Below are 17,191 nucleotides of genomic sequence, written 5' to 3' on the forward strand. Positions count from 1 at the left end.
GACGCGGCGTCGGCGGCGGGAGCGGCCTGAGCTGGGCTCCGGGGCCAGGGCCGGGGGCTGCCCGGGGCCCGCGCCGCTGTATGGGCGCGGCCCGCGGGCCCTGAGAGGAAGGGCGGGCGGTGCACCAAATTGGGAGGGGCGGGGCCGGGCGGCCACAAGCCAGAAGAGCGTCGGGCTGGAGCCGGTCACGATGCCCCGAAGGAAGCAAAGCCACCCGCAGCCGGTGAAATGCGAGGGGGTCAAAGGTCAGGGGTCGCGAGAGGGGGGAGCGGGCATGGGGTTAGTGGAGTGGTTTCAGGTCGGGGTGAAAGGGGACTCCAGAGGAATTGGGCGGGCGCTCTAGACTCCTAGCTTCCCACAGAGGTACTAAAGGAACCCGAGAGGGTCTACAGGGCTGGACAGTACAGTCCATGAGGTTAGGGCCCCCGGGTGTGAATGGTGGGAATGGATCCTGAGGGAAAATCTACAAGTCCCCTCCCCTCTTTAGTGGATACAGAAGACTCCCTCGATGAAGGACCTGGGGCCCTAGTATTGGAGAGTGATTTGCTACTAGGCCAGGATCTGGAGTTTGAGGAGGAAGAGGAAGAGGAAGAGGAGGAAGGTGATGGCAACGGCGACCAGCTCATAGGCTTCGGGAGAGACTCTGAAGGTGGGTTTGGGGGACTTTAGTCAAGGTGATCGCTGGAACCCCAGCCCTTCAGGAGGTGGGGTCGGGTTTGATGCCAGTGAGCTTTCCTGCCACAAGCTAGAGCTGGTTTAGGTTAGATTTGAGCTACAGTTCACTTTCTTAACTGTCCACTCAGCGTCACCCCTTTGTTGGTCCAAAGGTGGTGTGAATAGGACAGTGGACAGGTCACTGACTAAAATAAAGTAAATGCCCTTTTTATAACCTTGTTCCACTCCACAGGCCATTCCTTATGTGAATTTACTTCAGAGAGATTCAGGGAAGCAACGTCTCATTCAAACTAGTACTTATCTCTACTGCCCCTTTCACCTGCAGCATAAGCTGCTTTTCCATGGAGGGTTTAGTTTCTGCCTTCAAGTATCCTTCCACAGTCCTCTTGCCTGTGACCTTAGCATCCCCTCAAACCTAATTTGCTAAAGGATGTTTTAGTCAGTGAAGGAACTCATGTAAAACAATCCATCCTTTAGGCTTAGAATGGGTATTACATGCATTATTTTGTTTATACTTCCCTCCAAACTTTGCCTCACTTTTGAGCGTTTTTACTTTATAATTAGGTCCATACTAAAAGGGGCATTCCTAATACAGATTACAAAAAGGTCCCAGGGTTCTGGCTGGTGTATTTTTACTCTCCTAATCCTAAGAATTAGTTAATGACATTATTGATTCATTTCAGTCTATGGTCCACTGTGAGCCCTTGATCTTTTTTCTTTAAGTAGAACTAGGCACAGCTCTGTCTTTACTAAGTTACTCCAGGCTCAGCAGTAGACAATTTATAATTAACTTTTGGGATCATCGAAGTTAACAGAAGCATAGGGCCAAGCAAACAGGAAGACCACAGGTGAGAAAGGGCATTTTGGAGTCTGGTCCTGCCCAACACTGATGTCTCTTTTCATGTCTGCCTCACCAGGAGACTCTCTGGCACCCAGGCCTGGGCTTCCCTACGGGCTGAGCGACGACGAGTCTGGGGGTGGCCGGGCACTAAGTGCCGAGAGTGAAGTTGAGGAGCCAGCCAGGGGTCCAGGGGAGGCCAGGGGTGAGAGGCCAGGCCCAGCCTGCCAGCTGTGTGGGGGGCTGACAGGTGAGGGGCCATGTTGTGGGTCAGGAGGGCCGGGTGGGGGGGCCCTGCTGCCCCCACGGCTACTATACTCATGCCGCCTCTGCGCCTTCGTGTCCCACTACTCGAGCCACCTGAAGCGGCACATGCAGACTCACAGCGGGGAGAAGCCGTTCCGCTGTGGCCGCTGCCCCTACGCCTCAGCCCAGCTCGTCAACCTGACGCGACATACCCGCACCCATACTGGCGAGAAGCCCTACCGCTGTCCCCACTGCCCCTTTGCCTGCAGCAGCCTGGGCAACCTGAGGCGGCATCAACGCACCCATGCAGGGCCCCCCACTCCTCCCTGCCCGACCTGTGGTTTCCGCTGCTGTGCTCCTCGTCAAACCAGGCCTCCCAGTCCCACAGAGCAGGAGGGGACAGTGCCCCGGCGACCTGAAGGTAAGATGCTGGGGACCAAAGAACCTGGCCCACAGGCAGGTGGCCCTAGGGGTGGATACTTGGATTCACCAGGTCTCATTGTCCCCACAGATGCTCTGCTGCTTCCAGATTTGAGCCTCCACATGCCGCCAGGTGGTGCCAGTTTCCTGCCGGACTGTGGGCAGCTGCGGGGTGAAGGGGAGAGCCTATGTGGGACTGCATCAGAACCACTGCCAGAGCTGCTGTTCCCTTGGACCTGCCGAAACTGTGGACAAGAGCTGGAGGAGGGGGAGGGTAGTAGGCTGGGAGCTGCCATGTGTGGGCGTTGCATGCAAGGAGATGTTGGAGGAGCAGCTAGTGGGGGCCCCCAGGGACCCAGTGACAAAGGCTTTGCCTGTAGTCTCTGCCCCTTTGCCACTCACTATCCCAACCACCTGGCCCGGCACATGAAGACACACAGTGGTGAGAAGCCCTTTCGTTGTGCCCGCTGTCCCTATGCCTCTGCTCACCTGGATAACCTGAAACGGCACCAGCGTGTCCATACAGGAGAGAAGCCCTACAAGTGCCCCCTCTGTCCCTATGCCTGTGGCAACCTGGCCAACCTCAAGCGTCATGGTCGCATTCACTCTGGGGACAAACCATTTCGGTGTAGCCTTTGCAACTACAGCTGCAACCAGAGCATGAACCTCAAACGCCACATGCTGCGGCACACGGGCGAGAAGCCCTTCCGCTGTGCCACCTGCGCCTATACCACAGGCCACTGGGACAACTACAAACGCCACCAGAAAGTGCACGGGCATGGTGGCACAGGAGGGCCTGGCCTCTCTGCCTCTGAGAGCTGGGCACCACCTCACAGCCCCACTTCTGTTTTGAGTTCTCGGGGCCCAACGGCCCTGGGCACCCCTGGTAGTCGGGCTGTACATACAGACTCACCATGAACTAGATTCTTCTCCCACAGGGCCATATGGATTAGCCCTGACCTTTCAGTATGTTTTATAGATGGACCAGAAGTCACCTTCCCCCGCTGGCCAGGGGCTCCACACAGACTAACCCAGACACTATATGGACTAGCCCAAACTCCATAACTGGGGGGCCCATATGGACCTGGGGTGGAGGGTGTGGGGGGGCCTTCCCTTGACTGATGCATTTCATGAGCTCAGCAAGAATGGCCCTGCATTCACCCCCACTGCTCCCAGGAGCTGTGGAAAACTGGCTGGGGGACGCCCAGCCTCCCACCTGTTTAACTTATTTCAGCGCTTTATAATAAAGGAAACACTAACAAAGCCATGCCTATGCTGAATTGACAGTGGCAAACACAGCTCAGTCTCACCCTTATCACAACAGTCCCCCCTCAGTGATGGGGGGAGCAGGGGCAGAGAGGGAGCCAGAGGTAGGCAGCAATCAGGCTGAGTTTAATGATGGGAAGCTGGGCCAGACCATACATAAACCTCTGCCCATCCTCTTGGCTCATGGCCCTGAGGAGCCAGAAGCAGCTAGGAGAGCTGTGTTTCCTCCCCAAGACAAACAGCCATGGTCCTGTGGACTTTGTGCAAAATACTAATGCTAATTTGGCATTGAGGGCCAACTCTGAAAAAGGGATAATCCTTTGTGCAGCCAGCCCAAGGTGGAAGGGAAGGTAGGTTAGGAGGCCCCTGGCCAGGAGGAGAAAAAGGCGGGGGGGTAGGAAGGAAAAGAACCCCCAGCTTGGGGGGCACAGGCACAGGGCAAGTTTTTTTCCTCTGGGGTAGAGGGCAGACATCCTAGCACTGGAGATCACAGATCCTCATCTCCAATGCCCTCGAAGGCGAAATTGCCATGGACATCACTGGCACTGGCATCTGTGCTGGGACTGCCAATCCCCCGCAAGCTCACGGCACTCAGCTTGCTCTGTAACAAAGGCAGGGTGCAGTCAGAGGGCTTGAGCCTCCCTGTGATCCCCTACAAACACCCACCGCACCAACCCTCATGGGAAACTCACTGAGAGTTTGACCATGGACTCCCGGCTGGCATCAGGGGACTCCTGAGGAAGAGGAGGCAGAGGTATCAGAGACTTCACTGGAGGACACAGGCAAGGGGCCAGGGTACTTGATACACTTACAAGCAGCGGTGGAGATTTCACTGCTTGCTGGCTGTCTGAGCGCCTCAGGGTTCCCCCCACCCGCCGGCGCAGCATCTGGGGATGGAGACACAAGGCACTGATGAGCGCAGGATCACTCCCTTTGGAATATCCATCACTTCCCCTCCCTCACACCTGGGGAAAAAGGCAAGGGAGAGCAAGCACAACCATTCCACTGTCTGGTCCACACTTGCTGCTTACCTTCCTGATACTGCCTCCAGATTTCTTCACCATCAGTTCATCTACCATGGACTGCAAACAGATGCTCATCATGATAGCCTAAGGGTAACAGGAGAGCTCAGCCTGACTAGAGTTGTCATCCTGAGCCCAGCACCCCTAAGACAAGGGCTTCCACTCACATGGAGTCCTGGAAGCCCTACACTTGGGTATCTAAGAGAGGCGGTGCAATGGGGTCCAGAGGCCTGAGGGTGGGCTCACACCTGGGGGCTGGTGATGGTGACCCACTGGAGCCGGTCCTTGCTCATGAGGTATTCAAAAGCCAGTTCCAGGCGCACCTCACCCCGGCCCCGGCCAGGGCTGCTTGTGCCTCCATTAGGCAATGGCACCTGGGAGAGGAAGGGAGATTAGGCGGAGTCCGTTCTCACCAGTCTGCCATGCTCCCTGACCTGCTGCAGCCCAGCCTATTCCCGAAGCTCAAGGCTTGCTGGCCCCCATCCTGAAGGCCTCTCCCTCCCAGTACAACTCACAGAGGAGGTGACCCGCCAGCACCGCATGCGGGTAACCCGGAAGGAGCCTTCGCGAAGTTGCTGGCCAGGCAGGCGGAGCTGGAGGCTGAGCTCACTGTTGCCTGCGCTCACCACTACTGGACAGTCCTTCTCTGGGAAGTCAGCCACACAGGCATCAAAACGCAAGTAGCCATAGTGCCGAAGTGTCTGGGCCAGCCGCAGGAACTGAAACCCAGTCAGCACATGGGGCAGGTCAGGAGGGGAAGCACAGCAGCTCAGGGAAAGCAACTACTTGGAGACAGACAGGCAGTGCCTACCTCCTTCTTGGAGACCTTCTCTTGCAGAGATTTGAGCTGCCGGTGCTGCTCCTTGGTGACCAGGATCCACCCACGCTCAATGTCCGATACTGTCTACAGTGGAGATGACTCCCAGTCAGAAGTCCAAGGAAAAGTGCTCAGTAATCTCTACCCATCCTGACTCCCACCCCCATACTTGAATGACCTCTTTGCAGTGTTGGGCAAAGTGTTAGGCTTTGTAGATGTTGGGCCAGATACCCTGTATCTATTCTAGGAACTTCCCCCATGAAATAAGAAAAAAGACATGAGATTTCTTGGCAGAGTAGGACACCAGAGTCATTTTCAGGGGAAGGGTTCCGAGGCAGTTCCAAGCTCACCTGAGCATAAAGCAGGTTCAGGCCAACCCGGTTCTCCATGACATCATCATCGTAGGAAGAGTCCCAGTAACTGTGAGGCCAAGGGGTGGAAAGGGATAATGGGACTAAGCTAGGGTAAAGCAAGAGGTAGAATGGAAAATAGGGGCAAAACAGGAACAATCTAGAACTATCAGGGAGGAAGCCTGTGAGGCCTGGTAGAAACATCCAGTGCTATCCCCTCATCCAGATTTTTCTGTCTCAACACATAGCCCCATAATTCAATGTAGCATCCTCCCTCTCCTCCAGGCCCAGCCCTGACCTCTTTCTTAGCACAATCTTATACTCTTGACTCCGAAGACTGGTAACAGACACATAAGGCAGCTCGAACTCTTGCAACTTCCGTACAACTATGGGTTAAAATAAAAAAGGAAAATGTTTTGAGGGATGGAAGCACTTTCACTACTGGAAACACAGGGAAACAGTGAAGTACAAAGAAACTCACAAGAAAAGGCTCCATCCTCTTTTTCTCGAACTAGAAAGAGACTAAAGTATCCGATCAAGTCATCTGGAAGATCCAGTTTTGCAGCCACAGCCTGGGGTTAGAGAAGGAAGCACAGCTCATCACACTAGCTGGTTCCAATCACTCCCCGCACCAGGAACCCTAGGGTGCTGGGGCAGTGCAGAACAAGCACCTCACCTCCAGGACATCCTCAGTCTGATCTGAAGTTAGCACATTGACCAGAACTTTCTGTCCATTGCTGAGCAGCACTTCCAAGGAGACCTCTTCTGTGGGTACCTGCTGTGTCTCCTGGGAATGCAAGGCACCACTCTGTTAACTCCTGCCCAGTACTCTATGTCTAGGTCTGTCTGGCACCTTCTCAGCTGCCTAATTACCGGCTGGGTTTCTGTGATTTCACTGGTACAACGGGAACCCCACCCCATAAGAAATGGTGCTAGATGACTCCTCTGTAGTCACCTTAAAGTGAGATGGCTGTGCAGGAAGGGCCTTCCCTTAAATCTTGGTTCCACCCAAAGCCTCACCTGCTGTGCTCGACGCAGGAAACTATTGAAGGTTTCACTGCTCCCAAGCAAGGGGTCTTGTCGAACTGTGGGGACAAGAGAATGATGTTCCAGTGACTTAAGACTCCTCCCTGGCTCCTCCCAGTTCTCTTTTTGGTAAGTGCCCAAACTTCATTTCCTCAGCTGTTGGTGGTCTATCACATCCCCAGCTGGTCTCATATCACTCACTGTTTGTATAAACTCTTCACCTACCCCATGCTTGGCTGCTTTCTTGCTGAGTCTACTCTGTAGAACTAGGGAAGGAAAACTGCCAATCGAGAGCACATCAGATACAAATTAAGCTCTCTGCACTGATTTAAACTGCTCTAAGACTACTTAGTGTTTTATTAGTATTTCTCATAGATATTTGTGCCCAAGTTGCTTTGCTAGTATCTAGAGCATCCTTGTCTACTACTTCCTTTTGTTAATTAAATACAGATCAAACAAGGGGCTTCCCAAGTCTAGAAGGTAGAACCTTCTACAGAACCAGCTGCCTTATGTCCACTCATAGTCCTCAACACAGCCAGCCTGAAGTTCCCTCCAACTACTCACCAGCTTGCATGTACTTCTCTAACTGCTCTCTCCTCTGTTCTACCTCAGCAGGAGTCAAAGAGAAAAGCTTCTTTGGGGGAAATGCAGGAAGCACATTGGCCCCATACTCCTTCCGAAGCTATTTAGAGAGAAATACACAATCTTTCACATATGCATAGCAAACGAGAATAGGCAATCCTCGTTCACAATGTTATCTTGGGCTCCTTTCCCTTCCCTTCATCCCTGGATATCAGGGAAACAATTCCCTTGGCAGAGGCTGCGTTCCAATAAAGCTGTTCCTCTGTCCTAGATGCAAGTTCTTTCCTATCTTACTGTGTACAAGTCAGTCCCTTCACAGTGTGGGGAGGGTTTGTGTGGGACCAGGCCTAGGGAGCCCTTGATTATCTAGCAAAACTGTGTTCATTCCTCACAGGAAGCAAAGGGCCTTAGAAGGAAAATTTATGTGCACAAAGAATTAAGTCATAGTTAAATGTGTTCACCAAACAGAACTTCTGGGACTTTACAGATCAACAAGTCCATTTTTCAGTTGTAGAAACTGAGACTCAAAGAAATTAGGTAACTTGCTTAGGGCTGCACAATTAATTATTAGTAGAATCAGGACTCAGAACTGAGTCAAAAACAGAGCTCGCAATCTGATAAGAACAGAGAAACATTGTACCAAAGACACACAAAGATAACTGGAGCAGCTACTCGCACTGAGACAAGGCACAGAACACAGAATAAAACCGGTTAATGGTTTGCAAGAGCAGGGAAAAGGATTTCAAGTTGCATCTCAGATGAGGGAAGGAATGTGCTTTGCCAACGGAAAGGCGGGTGGGAGGGGAGGTCCCTTTTTCATGCACGGGGGACAGAGAAGTAGGAAGGAGGATGTGAATATAGGGAGGAAGAGTTATGGGGCAGACGTTAAGTGTCTCGGGGAGTTCCCCGGAAATGTCAAACGATAAGATAAAGTCACAGGTGATTAAAGGGGAACTAGAGCCTACAGGAAAGCAATGAGGGGGGAAATGGCGACACTGATGCCCAGGTCCAGGGAAGGGCTTGAAGCTGCCTCAAGGCAGGGGCACTAATCCCACCTGCTCGTGCAGCCCCAGGAGTTGGCTGTAGCGCACCCGACAGTGCAGGACTCCATTCACATGAATGTTATAAGCCTGAGGACACAAAAGCAGGTAAGCATTTTAGGGTAGCGATCCCAGCGATCCCCTTGAGCACCCTGGCCGTAAGTTGCCTGCCACAGCTCCACTTGAGTAACGCGCCAGACCTTCCGAGGATTTGTCAGTCTGTTTTCCCCAGGGCATGTCCCAGGGCAGAAGGACCAGTCCTAGGTAAATTGGGGAGCTCGTGTCGCAGTCTCCATTCCCAAAGGCTAGTGGACACCCACCAGAGCAGCCGCGGCCCAGCTGGAGGAGGCGACACGGCGGAACAAAGAACCTACAGGACCTCTGGACGAAGCTGAGACATGATTTAAAGGCCCAGCAAGGCCGTCGGAAGTCCGCGGCCAGGCCTCGGAGGCCGCTCAGAGAGGACTCTGGCCCGTTATCCCCGCCCCTGCCCAGCACGGCTGCAGCCGCTCCTCACCACGTAGGCTGAGCCACCGCTGTCCCCGCTGCGGGACTCGGTTTCAGGAATGGAAAAGTGCATGTTCCCTGTGGCAGGGCCTGGCCAGGCACTGGACTGTGAGGGCCGCAGAGGCTCAGCACGCTCGCCTCCGCTGCTCAGCGCGTCCCCGCAGCCTCAAGCGCCATTTTGGGGGCGGGGGCGGGGGGCGGTGGTCTGAGACCGGATGTAGGAAGGGCGGTGGGACTTCCGCTCCTGGGCGCCGCGTCCCTGAACGCTGGGAACTGTAGTCTAAAGGGCAAGGAGAGGTGGCCGGAACTGGAGATGGCCCTCATCGCCTCCCGTAGGCCCGTGGCACGCCAGTGCACGTCGGAGGTTGTAGTCGGCTTGCGGTGGAACCACGCAGGTGTGGGCCCGGGAGACGCTGGAGACCTTGTGACCGCGGGGGTGCCGAGCCCAGGACTGAGGGTGATGGCTGCCGTGGCTGTCGCTGTTCGCGAGGGTGAGTGAGGGCCGGGGCGTACAAATAGGTACGGGAGCCGAGGGGCTCCGGACGGCTTTTGCTGGGCCCCGAGGTCTTCTGGCGCCGCGCCGGACGCCGATCTGCCCGGCCTCTGACCCGCCGGTTCCCGTGAGAAGGATGGGTGCCCCTCCTTTTTCCCTCCCCCGCCTACCCTTTGATCCTGCCAGGCACTGCGTCCCCACGCGAATCTTTGCCTGCCTCCTGCCTGCCCGCGGGAGCCGTGGACATGCCGACCCATCAGCCAGCTGCACCCTGTACGAGTTCCCTCCAACCCTCCCGGAGGCTCTCTGGGTCACTTTGTGCTCTGTTTTCTGATGCAGACTCGGGATCTGGAATGAAGGCAGAGCTTTCTCCTCGGCCTGGGGTATGTGAGGGTGCCCTCCCATGCTGCCTGTCAAGTGTTATATAGCAGGCTGTATCAGCTTCATTCCGCCCCAACTTTCATCTCTGTTTCACTTTATTTCTCAGTGAAGCCAGGAAATTTTAGAGCTCCTATTTCTAGGATGCCTTAATAGTGTGTGACTGGGACCCTGGAATAGAAGCCTCCATCCCTATAGGGTGAGAGATAGGAAGGTGTAGGCACTTTGTCTTCTGACAATCTTGTCAGCGTCCAGTGGTGTTTATTTATCTTTGGGAATGTTGGGGATGAACAGCAGTATTCTGGCTCTGTGTCTTAGGCAGCAGGGAGGGAGATGACCCAGGAAGAGAAGCTGCAGCTGCGGAAGGAAAAGAAACAGCAGAAGAAGAAACGGAAGGAAGAAAAGGGGGCAGAACCAGAAACTGGGTCTGTTGTGGCTGCAGCCCAGTGTCAAGGTGCGGGAGTTGTTTGGTGTTTCATTTTATTTTTTTTAAGGACTGGGGAGTGGAGCTGGTAGACAAATGTGTGGCAGAGAAGACAGGGAGACAGAACAGAGTTGGTTTGAGCAAGTAAAGTTTGAAGAAGTTATTTAGATAGCTGTGGAAAAGGACCTTGTTGGTTACAAAGCATAGCAACTACCTGCTTGGGGTTTGGGCAGCTCTCTCTTCTACCTTTAGTAGGCCCAACCAAAGAATTGCCAGGACCTGGCAGTCAGTTGCGCACTGCTGGGGAGAAAGTTCCAGCTGGTCGGAGTAAAGCTGAACTTCGTGCTGAACGGAGAGCCAAGCAGGAGGCTGAGCGGGCCCTGAAACAGGCAAGAAAAGGCGAACAAGGAGGACCTCCTCCTCAGTCTTGCCCCAGCATGGGTGGAGAAACCCCCTCAGGTACCTGCCTTTCACTTCAAGACCTCTGTTTGATTCTAATTCTTGTGTTAGTTCAGGCTTCCCCGCAGTAAAACAGCTCTCGTCTCCCATTCTTTGTCTTGGTTCCCTGATTTCAGAATTCTCCCTGCAACCTCATCCTACCCCTAGTTTGTCTTCTACTCTTCCCCTCCCTTTCCCCCCTCCCCCTATCCAGTTTTTCTTGATGTTTCTTATGCCATAAAAGCAAATTTGTCAATATCACTTACAGAGTCTTGAAAACACGACCATTGTTTTTTAGGAGTGAGACATATCCCTGAGCACACTCAGGTTGATGACCCCACACTTCTAAGAAGGCTTGTTAAAAAACCAGAGCAGCGACAGCAGGTAAGTGAGTTTGGTATATAGCCAGAAAGAGCCTAGGGAGATGAGATAGAGGGTGGAAAGGTGCTTGGGGCAAAAATGAGGCCCCCGAGGAAGACAGGTATTTGGGTCAAAATATTTTCACTGTTTACTTCCTTTCCAGCTTCATCTCATAAGTTTTTTTTTTAAAGATTTTATTTATTTATTTATCTTTAGAGGGGAAGGAGAGAGGGAGAGAAACATCAAAGTATGGTTGCCTTTTGTGCGTCCCCTGCTGGTAGTTAGCCCGCAAGGAACCGGCCTGCAACCCAGGCATGTGCCCTGACTGGGAATCGAACTGCGATCATCTGGTTCGCAGGCCTGCGCTCAATCCACTGAGCTGTTCATCTCATAAGTTTTAAACTCTGAGCCATTGGTTCTGTTCCCTTATTTTGTCAAGGTTCCTACACGGAAAGATTATGGATCCAAAGTCAGTCTCTTCTCCCACCTACCACAGTATAGCAGGCAAAACTCTCTGACCCAGTGCATGAGGTAGGATCTTCTGTCGTAACTTTTAAGTCTGAGGAATTTTAGAAATTATGTGTTGAAAGTGACTGGAAATTTGAGATTGGATTTTCAGGGAGAAGCATGACTACAAGGCAGGTCTAGTGGAAACGGGCAGTGGGGGGGGTGTTGTGCTAGGAAGTTCCTTTTCATTAGGGGCGGGTGGGCAGTAAGTGCTCCAGCTCCCTTGCAAAGTGTATGACACCACCATCCCATCAGCATTCCGTCCTCTGTGATCCACCCAGCCATGGTGCGACTCGGCCTACAGTACTCCCAGGGCCTGGTCAGTGGCTCCAATGCCCGGTGTATCGCCCTGCTCCGTGCCTTGCAGCAGGTATGCCCAGTCCTGTTCCCTGTTATGACCCAGCCCCACCTTCCCCAGCACTACCCCAGCTACTCACCCAGATTTATCTCTGGGGGAAACAGTATATGACTCCTCACTCAGAAAAATGTCCTCAGTGAAGCTCACCCTATCCGGATTTCAGAGACCTTCCTTAGGGGGTATTTAGTTGATCAACTTGTGTGTACTACAGGTGATTCAGGACTACACAACACCACCCAGTGAAGAACTCTCAAGGGACCTAATCAATAAACTCAAGCCCTATTTCAGGTAAGGATGACCACTACAAGCCCACTACCCACTCACCTGGTCCTTTTCTTGTACCCTTTCTGTTGCTATTCTACCTCATTTTCATCTGTTTTCTGTCCTCTTTTTAAAGATTTTTTTTTATGAGAAAGCTTTGCAAATTGTGAAGTTGCCAAAGGTAAAGTGTTTTTTTTTTCAGCTTCCTGAATCAGTGCCGCCCCCTGTCAGCAAGCATGCACAATGCCATCAAGTTCCTTAACAAGGAGATCACGGGTGTGAGCAGCTCCAAGCGGGAAGAGGAGGTGATGAGAATGAGGAATAAGCAAAGGCATGCACCTGGGGGTAGAGCTGAGAAACATCTTCAGGACTCCTATGGGACCGCGTGGCCATTCTGCCCTGGTCAAGGGTTAAGAAAGTGGTTGGGCTGTCTGATTTGTGCCACCTTTGGCACCCTCCTCCGGCCCATCATTATACACTTATTTAATCATCTGGCATGACCATTAGGAAGAAATGTGTCCATTTCTTGTTCTCTAAGCATCTTATTCCATTTAGGCCAAAGCAGAACTTCGAGCATCCATTGACCACTATGTGAAAGAGAAGATTGTGCTTGCAGCTCAGGCAATTTCACGCTTTGCTTATCAGAAGATCAGCAATGGAGATGTGATCCTGGTGTACGGATGGTATGGTTTCGATGCTATGACTGAGAAAACTGAGGGGGTGAAATGACCTGAAGAAGGAACTACCCCTTTTGCCTTTTAGGAATGGGCTGACCGTCAGCTAATAACATTATAACTGAATCCTCCTCTCTATTTACTCTAGCTCATCTCTGGTATCACGAATTCTTCAGGAGGCTTGGGCTGAGGGCCGACGGTTTCGAGTCATAGTGGTGGACAGCCGGCCGCGGCTGGAGGGAAAGTGCCTGCTCCGCTGTCTGGTCCGTGCTGGGGTCCCTGCCTCCTACCTGCTGATTCCTGCAGCCTCCTATGTGCTCCCAGAGGTGAGGACAGAGAAAGGGGACTCCAAAGTTGGAGAAAAGGGGTTTAGTAGTACAGACGTAATCCCATCTTCCAAGGGTTATGATCATTTAGAAATACTAGAATTGTATAGCCTTGTTTATAGTCAATGTGAAAAACACCTGCAGCATGTTGTAACAGTTCAGTTACTAAAGAATGTTATATTAAACTAGCAACACAAGAGGAAACAGGACCAAAGTAACACTAGAGTTTTGTTTTCCTAAACTCTAGCCCTGGGAGGTGCTTTGGGTCGGTCATTGGTCAGGTGTTTTCCAAGAACCATCATTAAAATTTGTTAGTTACTGTTTTAATATTGTTGTCCTGAGCAGGAGTGGGGAACCTTATTCTGCATTGATCACAGATGACATTTGCCCCCCCCCCCCACTTCCCAAAATAGGTTTCTAAGGTGCTGTTGGGAGCTCATGCACTCCTGGCCAATGGATCTGTTATGTCACGGGTAGGGACAGCACAGCTGGCCCTGGTGGCACGAGCCCATAATGTGCCAGTACTGGTCTGCTGTGAAACATACAAGTTCTGTGAGCGTGTGCAGACTGATGCCTTTGTCTCTAATGAGCTAGGTAAGGAGGCCCAGGAGGGCAGAAGAGAAGGTTCTAGGGACGGAGATTTGGGAGAGGGGAGGTTGAACTACAATTTGTTTCCTAAATGACATAAATGGGTACACCTCCCGTTGCAGACGATCCTGACGATCTGCTGTGTGAGCGAGGAGAGCACGTGGCCCTGGCCAACTGGCAGAACCACCTGTCCCTACGGTTGTTGAATCTGGTATATGATGTCACTCCCCCAGAGCTTGTAGATCTGGTGATCACAGAGCTTGGGATGATCCCCTGCAGTTCCGTGCCTGTTGTTCTACGAGTCAAGAGTAGTGACCAGTAATTGAGGAACACAGGTCAATAAAGGACTTACTCCCTGTACTCAGCAGCTCTGCCGCCTTTGTCTCTCTCAGTGTCACTACCACTTAGGAGTCCAAACTCTCTTAGTACCTGCTACCAACCTCAGACCTTTATGGAGACCTTCTCAGGTGACTAGCTCCATGCTGGTGCTTTAGGGTCAAAGGGATGGTCAATGTGGAGACCAAAAACTATCCAAAGTCATCAACCTTTTATCGAGCATCTAATTGCCAGGCACTGAGCTTAGATGTGAGGAGGAATATGAGGAGAAGAGTCCTAGCTTTAGTATTATGAGCTAGTATTATTTATATTAAGTTAATCTTTTAATATTAGTTATATGTTAAAATATTAACTAAAAATATTTGGTATCCTTAATATTGGGTACTTACTGTGTCAGAAATGGTTCTAATTCCTTCCTTATTCATTTATAGTTAATCTAACTCTGTGAAGTGAGATTTCAGAGATGAGAAAACTGAGGCACTGAGAGGTTATTTGCCAGGGCAACACAGCTAAGGCACAGAGAAGTTAAGTTACTTGCCCAAGATAACACAGTAACTAAACCAGCATGTGATCTCAGGTATTTTGGATCCAGAGACCGTGCCTTTTAACTTTAATGCTCTCTGCCATTAAGGAACATTCATTCATCATGGTAGATGAAGACAGGATCTATAGTATGGGATGAACTCTACCAGTAGTACAGAGTTCCCTGGAAGCAACCAAGGATGGTGCCAGGAGATCTAGTTAGGCTGGAGAAGACTTCATAGGTAACATTTGACCTAGTCCTTGCAGAATTCGAAGTTTCTTGGTTGGAAAAGAATGGGAAAGAAATAGCTTGGACACAAAGACAGAATAGACCTTGAAATGAGTGGCTAACTCCTGCAGTGTGATGAGGCTAGAACAGGCCTCTGTGGAGACTGTGGGACAAAGGGAAAGGTAGGGTTGGATTGGGGCCAGGTAGTGAGAGTCTGACCATTGTGGTTCGCTTTAAACACAGACATCAGTTTTGTGTTTGTATGTGTTTTATTGAAAAATTTCAAGCAGCACAGAAGTAGAGTGATCTATACAAAGAATCCTCATCACCAGAAGCAATATTTGTCCAGATTTGCTACATCTGCTTTCTTTTCCTTTCCTTTTCCCCTTACTATTTAGAACAAATCCTAGATATCATTGTACTCCCACAAACTAGTGTCTCTAAAAAATAGTTTTCCCATATTATATATTTGTTAAATCGTTGTCCAATCTATAGCCAAATTTCCTTGTCTCAAAATGAATTTTATAAAATTTAAAAAATATTTTATTAATTTTAGAGAGGGTGGGAGAAGGGAGAGAAAAAGTAGCAGTGTGTGAAGGATACATTGATAGGTTGCTTCTCACAAGTCCCCAACTGTGCCCTGACAGGGAATGGAACCAGTGACCCATTGGTTTACAGGCTGGCATTCAATCCACTAAGCCACGCCATCCAAGCCTCAAAATGGCCTTTTAAAGTTGGTTTATATGAATCAGGGTCCAAACAAATCCACACATATTTGGCTACTGTCTTCAATTTCTTGTAATCAGAAGTCTTCCTCACCCCTCATTTTGTCACGAGATTGACTTGTTCCAGGAACCAGGTTGACTGTTTCCTACTGCCTCACGTCAGGAGGCAAATAATGGTTGCTTACTCCCTTTTTAAGGAGTGGGTCCAGGCATTTTGAAGTTTCCCAACAAGGTTTCATACATTGATACTTGTTGCCTGATTTATGTTATCAGGGGATGCAAAATGGTGATTTTGATCCTCCTAATTCTATCATTTTTCCCACATTACTAGCTGATAATCTATAAAGCACTCCCTCTCAGCTTTTTTTCTTTTTGTCATCAGCTATTCCGAATTATAGTTCCTACTGGAAAGGCAAGATAAATGCTTCTTACCTCTTGCCAGTTTTCAGGAATCCATCACTAGTTACTTGCAGTTTTGTACAATGACTAGTTGATTATTTTTGGCTATTTCTTTTTAAAAGATCATTACAAACTCACTCTCTCTCTTTTTTACATTAAGCATACCACCCCAAGCATCAAAATTATGCAGAGGTTCAACCGGGTCAACTCTGTTTTTTGGTAAAGATTTTATGTATGTATTTTTACAGAGAAGGGATGGGAAAGAGAAAGAGGGAAAGAAACATCAGTGTGTGGTTGCCTCTTGCCCCATGCTGAGGGCCTGGCCTGCAACCCAGGCATGTGCCCTGACTGGGAATCGAACCAGTGACCCTTTGGTTCACCATCCAGCGCTCAATCCAGTGAGCCACACCAGCCAGGGCCAGCTGCACCAACTTCGAGCACAAGGAGTTGGTCCTAAACCACAAAGCAGCCTTGGCTTATCTTTAGGCCACTAAGTTGGGGCGGGAAGAGGGATAGGAGACCCTTATTCCGGCTAATGAAAATCTTAGCTAACTCCTCTGTTGCTTTTTAAAATGTTTTGTGTAAGCAAAGGAGTTTCATAGGTGAGGTTATTTAAGCAGAGAAAGGTTTTGCCCCACCCTTTCCACGTGTTTGTACAGCCTGAAATCTCCTATTCCTTTTGTGGACACACGTCAAAACGGAGCTTTCAGTGCTTCTAAAACGGTAGAATTTATTACATCCTTTTTCACACTCATCCCACGTCCCAGTGAGGGAGTGGGACAAAACCCAAGGTCCAAGTCGGAGTCTCACTCGAGTATAGTGTCCCCACGTCAAGTTTTTCTATTCCTCCTCCATCCCTTTCCTGTCCTTTTCCCAAGCCCCCTTTCATTGCGTTAGTGTCTCACGTCCCATCCTCCACTTCACTAGTGGTTGGATCTGCGGGAGGATAGGGGGTGGGGTTGAATGCCCCGCGGCGGAAGCCGGAGTCATCTCCAGGCGGCCCGTTTCGTGGATTCCTTTGTCTCTCAGCCTCTGTCTTCGGTTCCAACGGCGCCGTGTTTGCAGGTAAAGACTCACATCCGGCCTAGCCTAGCCCGCCAAAGGCCCCGAAGTCCTTAAGGAAATCCAGGATTCAGCGTTCCGGAAAAATAGCACGCTCAAGTATCGCGTACAGACCGCGCAGGCGTTAATCTTACCTTCTGGACACTGCAATTCCCATAAGGCCGTGCAGAGTCTTCGGCGCCGCGAAAGTCCGGGAGCGTCGCGGGCTCCGAAAGGGTACGGAACTCTCGCCGCACTGCATTATGGAATACCTAGTGAAATAGAAAACGTCTTTGGGCACAAACTTCGGGCTAAGCTCACGTGTTTACCTTGTGCATTGGCG

General features: G+C 50.9%; 3 protein-coding genes and 1 long non-coding RNA gene across 9 annotated transcripts; 2 read left to right on the forward strand and 2 right to left on the reverse strand.

Moving 5' to 3' along the window:
* The first annotated feature begins 16 nt into the window (after positions 1-16).
* ZNF513 (zinc finger protein 513) lies at positions 17-3,442 on the forward strand. The gene is made up of 4 exons (XM_037066703.1): positions 17-245; positions 488-649; positions 1,593-2,180; positions 2,271-3,442. Exons 1-4 carry the CDS (start codon positions 191-193, stop codon positions 3,095-3,097), a joined length of 1,632 nt encoding a protein of 543 aa, XP_036922598.1. The 5' UTR covers positions 17-190; the 3' UTR covers positions 3,098-3,442.
* Positions 3,443-3,550: 108 nt separating this feature from the next.
* Positions 3,551-9,002, reverse strand: SNX17 (sorting nexin 17). 2 transcript variants are annotated; one of them, XM_037066705.1, is made up of 15 exons: positions 8,800-9,002; positions 8,298-8,372; positions 7,225-7,342; positions 6,655-6,719; positions 6,311-6,421; positions 6,116-6,206; positions 5,933-6,020; positions 5,635-5,704; positions 5,279-5,371; positions 4,983-5,186; positions 4,716-4,841; positions 4,477-4,554; positions 4,258-4,332; positions 4,138-4,179; positions 3,551-4,046 (listed from the first exon to the last, which is right to left on the reverse strand). In XM_037066705.1, the coding sequence occupies exons 1-15, from the start codon at positions 8,860-8,862 to the stop codon at positions 3,933-3,935; spliced, it is 1,413 nt and encodes a 470-aa protein (XP_036922600.1). In that variant the 5' UTR covers positions 8,863-9,002; the 3' UTR covers positions 3,551-3,932. The 2 variants fall into 2 exon arrangements, with proteins under 2 accessions (XP_036922600.1, XP_036922601.1); XM_037066706.1 differs by lacking the exon at positions 8,298-8,372.
* EIF2B4 (eukaryotic translation initiation factor 2B subunit delta) lies at positions 8,125-13,963 on the forward strand. 5 transcript variants are annotated; one of them, XM_037066701.1, is made up of 13 exons: positions 8,125-8,390; positions 9,622-9,665; positions 9,979-10,114; positions 10,337-10,543; positions 10,821-10,906; positions 11,322-11,413; positions 11,645-11,759; positions 11,959-12,035; positions 12,211-12,313; positions 12,564-12,691; positions 12,831-13,008; positions 13,422-13,602; positions 13,719-13,963. In XM_037066701.1, exons 2-13 carry the CDS (start codon positions 9,636-9,638, stop codon positions 13,916-13,918), a joined length of 1,533 nt encoding a protein of 510 aa, XP_036922596.1. In that variant the 5' UTR covers positions 8,125-8,390; positions 9,622-9,635; the 3' UTR covers positions 13,919-13,963. The 5 variants fall into 5 exon arrangements, with proteins under 5 accessions (XP_036922596.1, XP_036922595.1, XP_036922592.1 ...); XM_037066700.1 differs by lacking the exon at positions 8,125-8,390 and adding an exon at positions 9,078-9,280 and having other exon boundaries at positions 12,831-12,945; XM_037066697.1 differs by lacking the exon at positions 8,125-8,390 and adding an exon at positions 9,079-9,280.
* A 2,548-nt stretch (positions 13,964-16,511) lies between these two features.
* Positions 16,512-17,094, reverse strand: LOC119001340 (uncharacterized). The gene is made up of 2 exons (XR_005069544.1): positions 17,004-17,094; positions 16,512-16,921 (listed from the first exon to the last, which is right to left on the reverse strand). It is a non-coding gene; the product is annotated as an uncharacterized LOC119001340 (long non-coding RNA).
* Positions 17,095-17,191: the final 97 nt, after the last annotated feature.

Source organism: Sturnira hondurensis, unplaced genomic scaffold (assembly GCF_014824575.4).
Source record: "Sturnira hondurensis isolate 20B ecotype Veracruz unplaced genomic scaffold, ASM1482457v3 Scaffold0016663, whole genome shotgun sequence".
NCBI classification, from domain to species: domain Eukaryota; kingdom Metazoa; phylum Chordata; class Mammalia; order Chiroptera; family Phyllostomidae; genus Sturnira; species Sturnira hondurensis.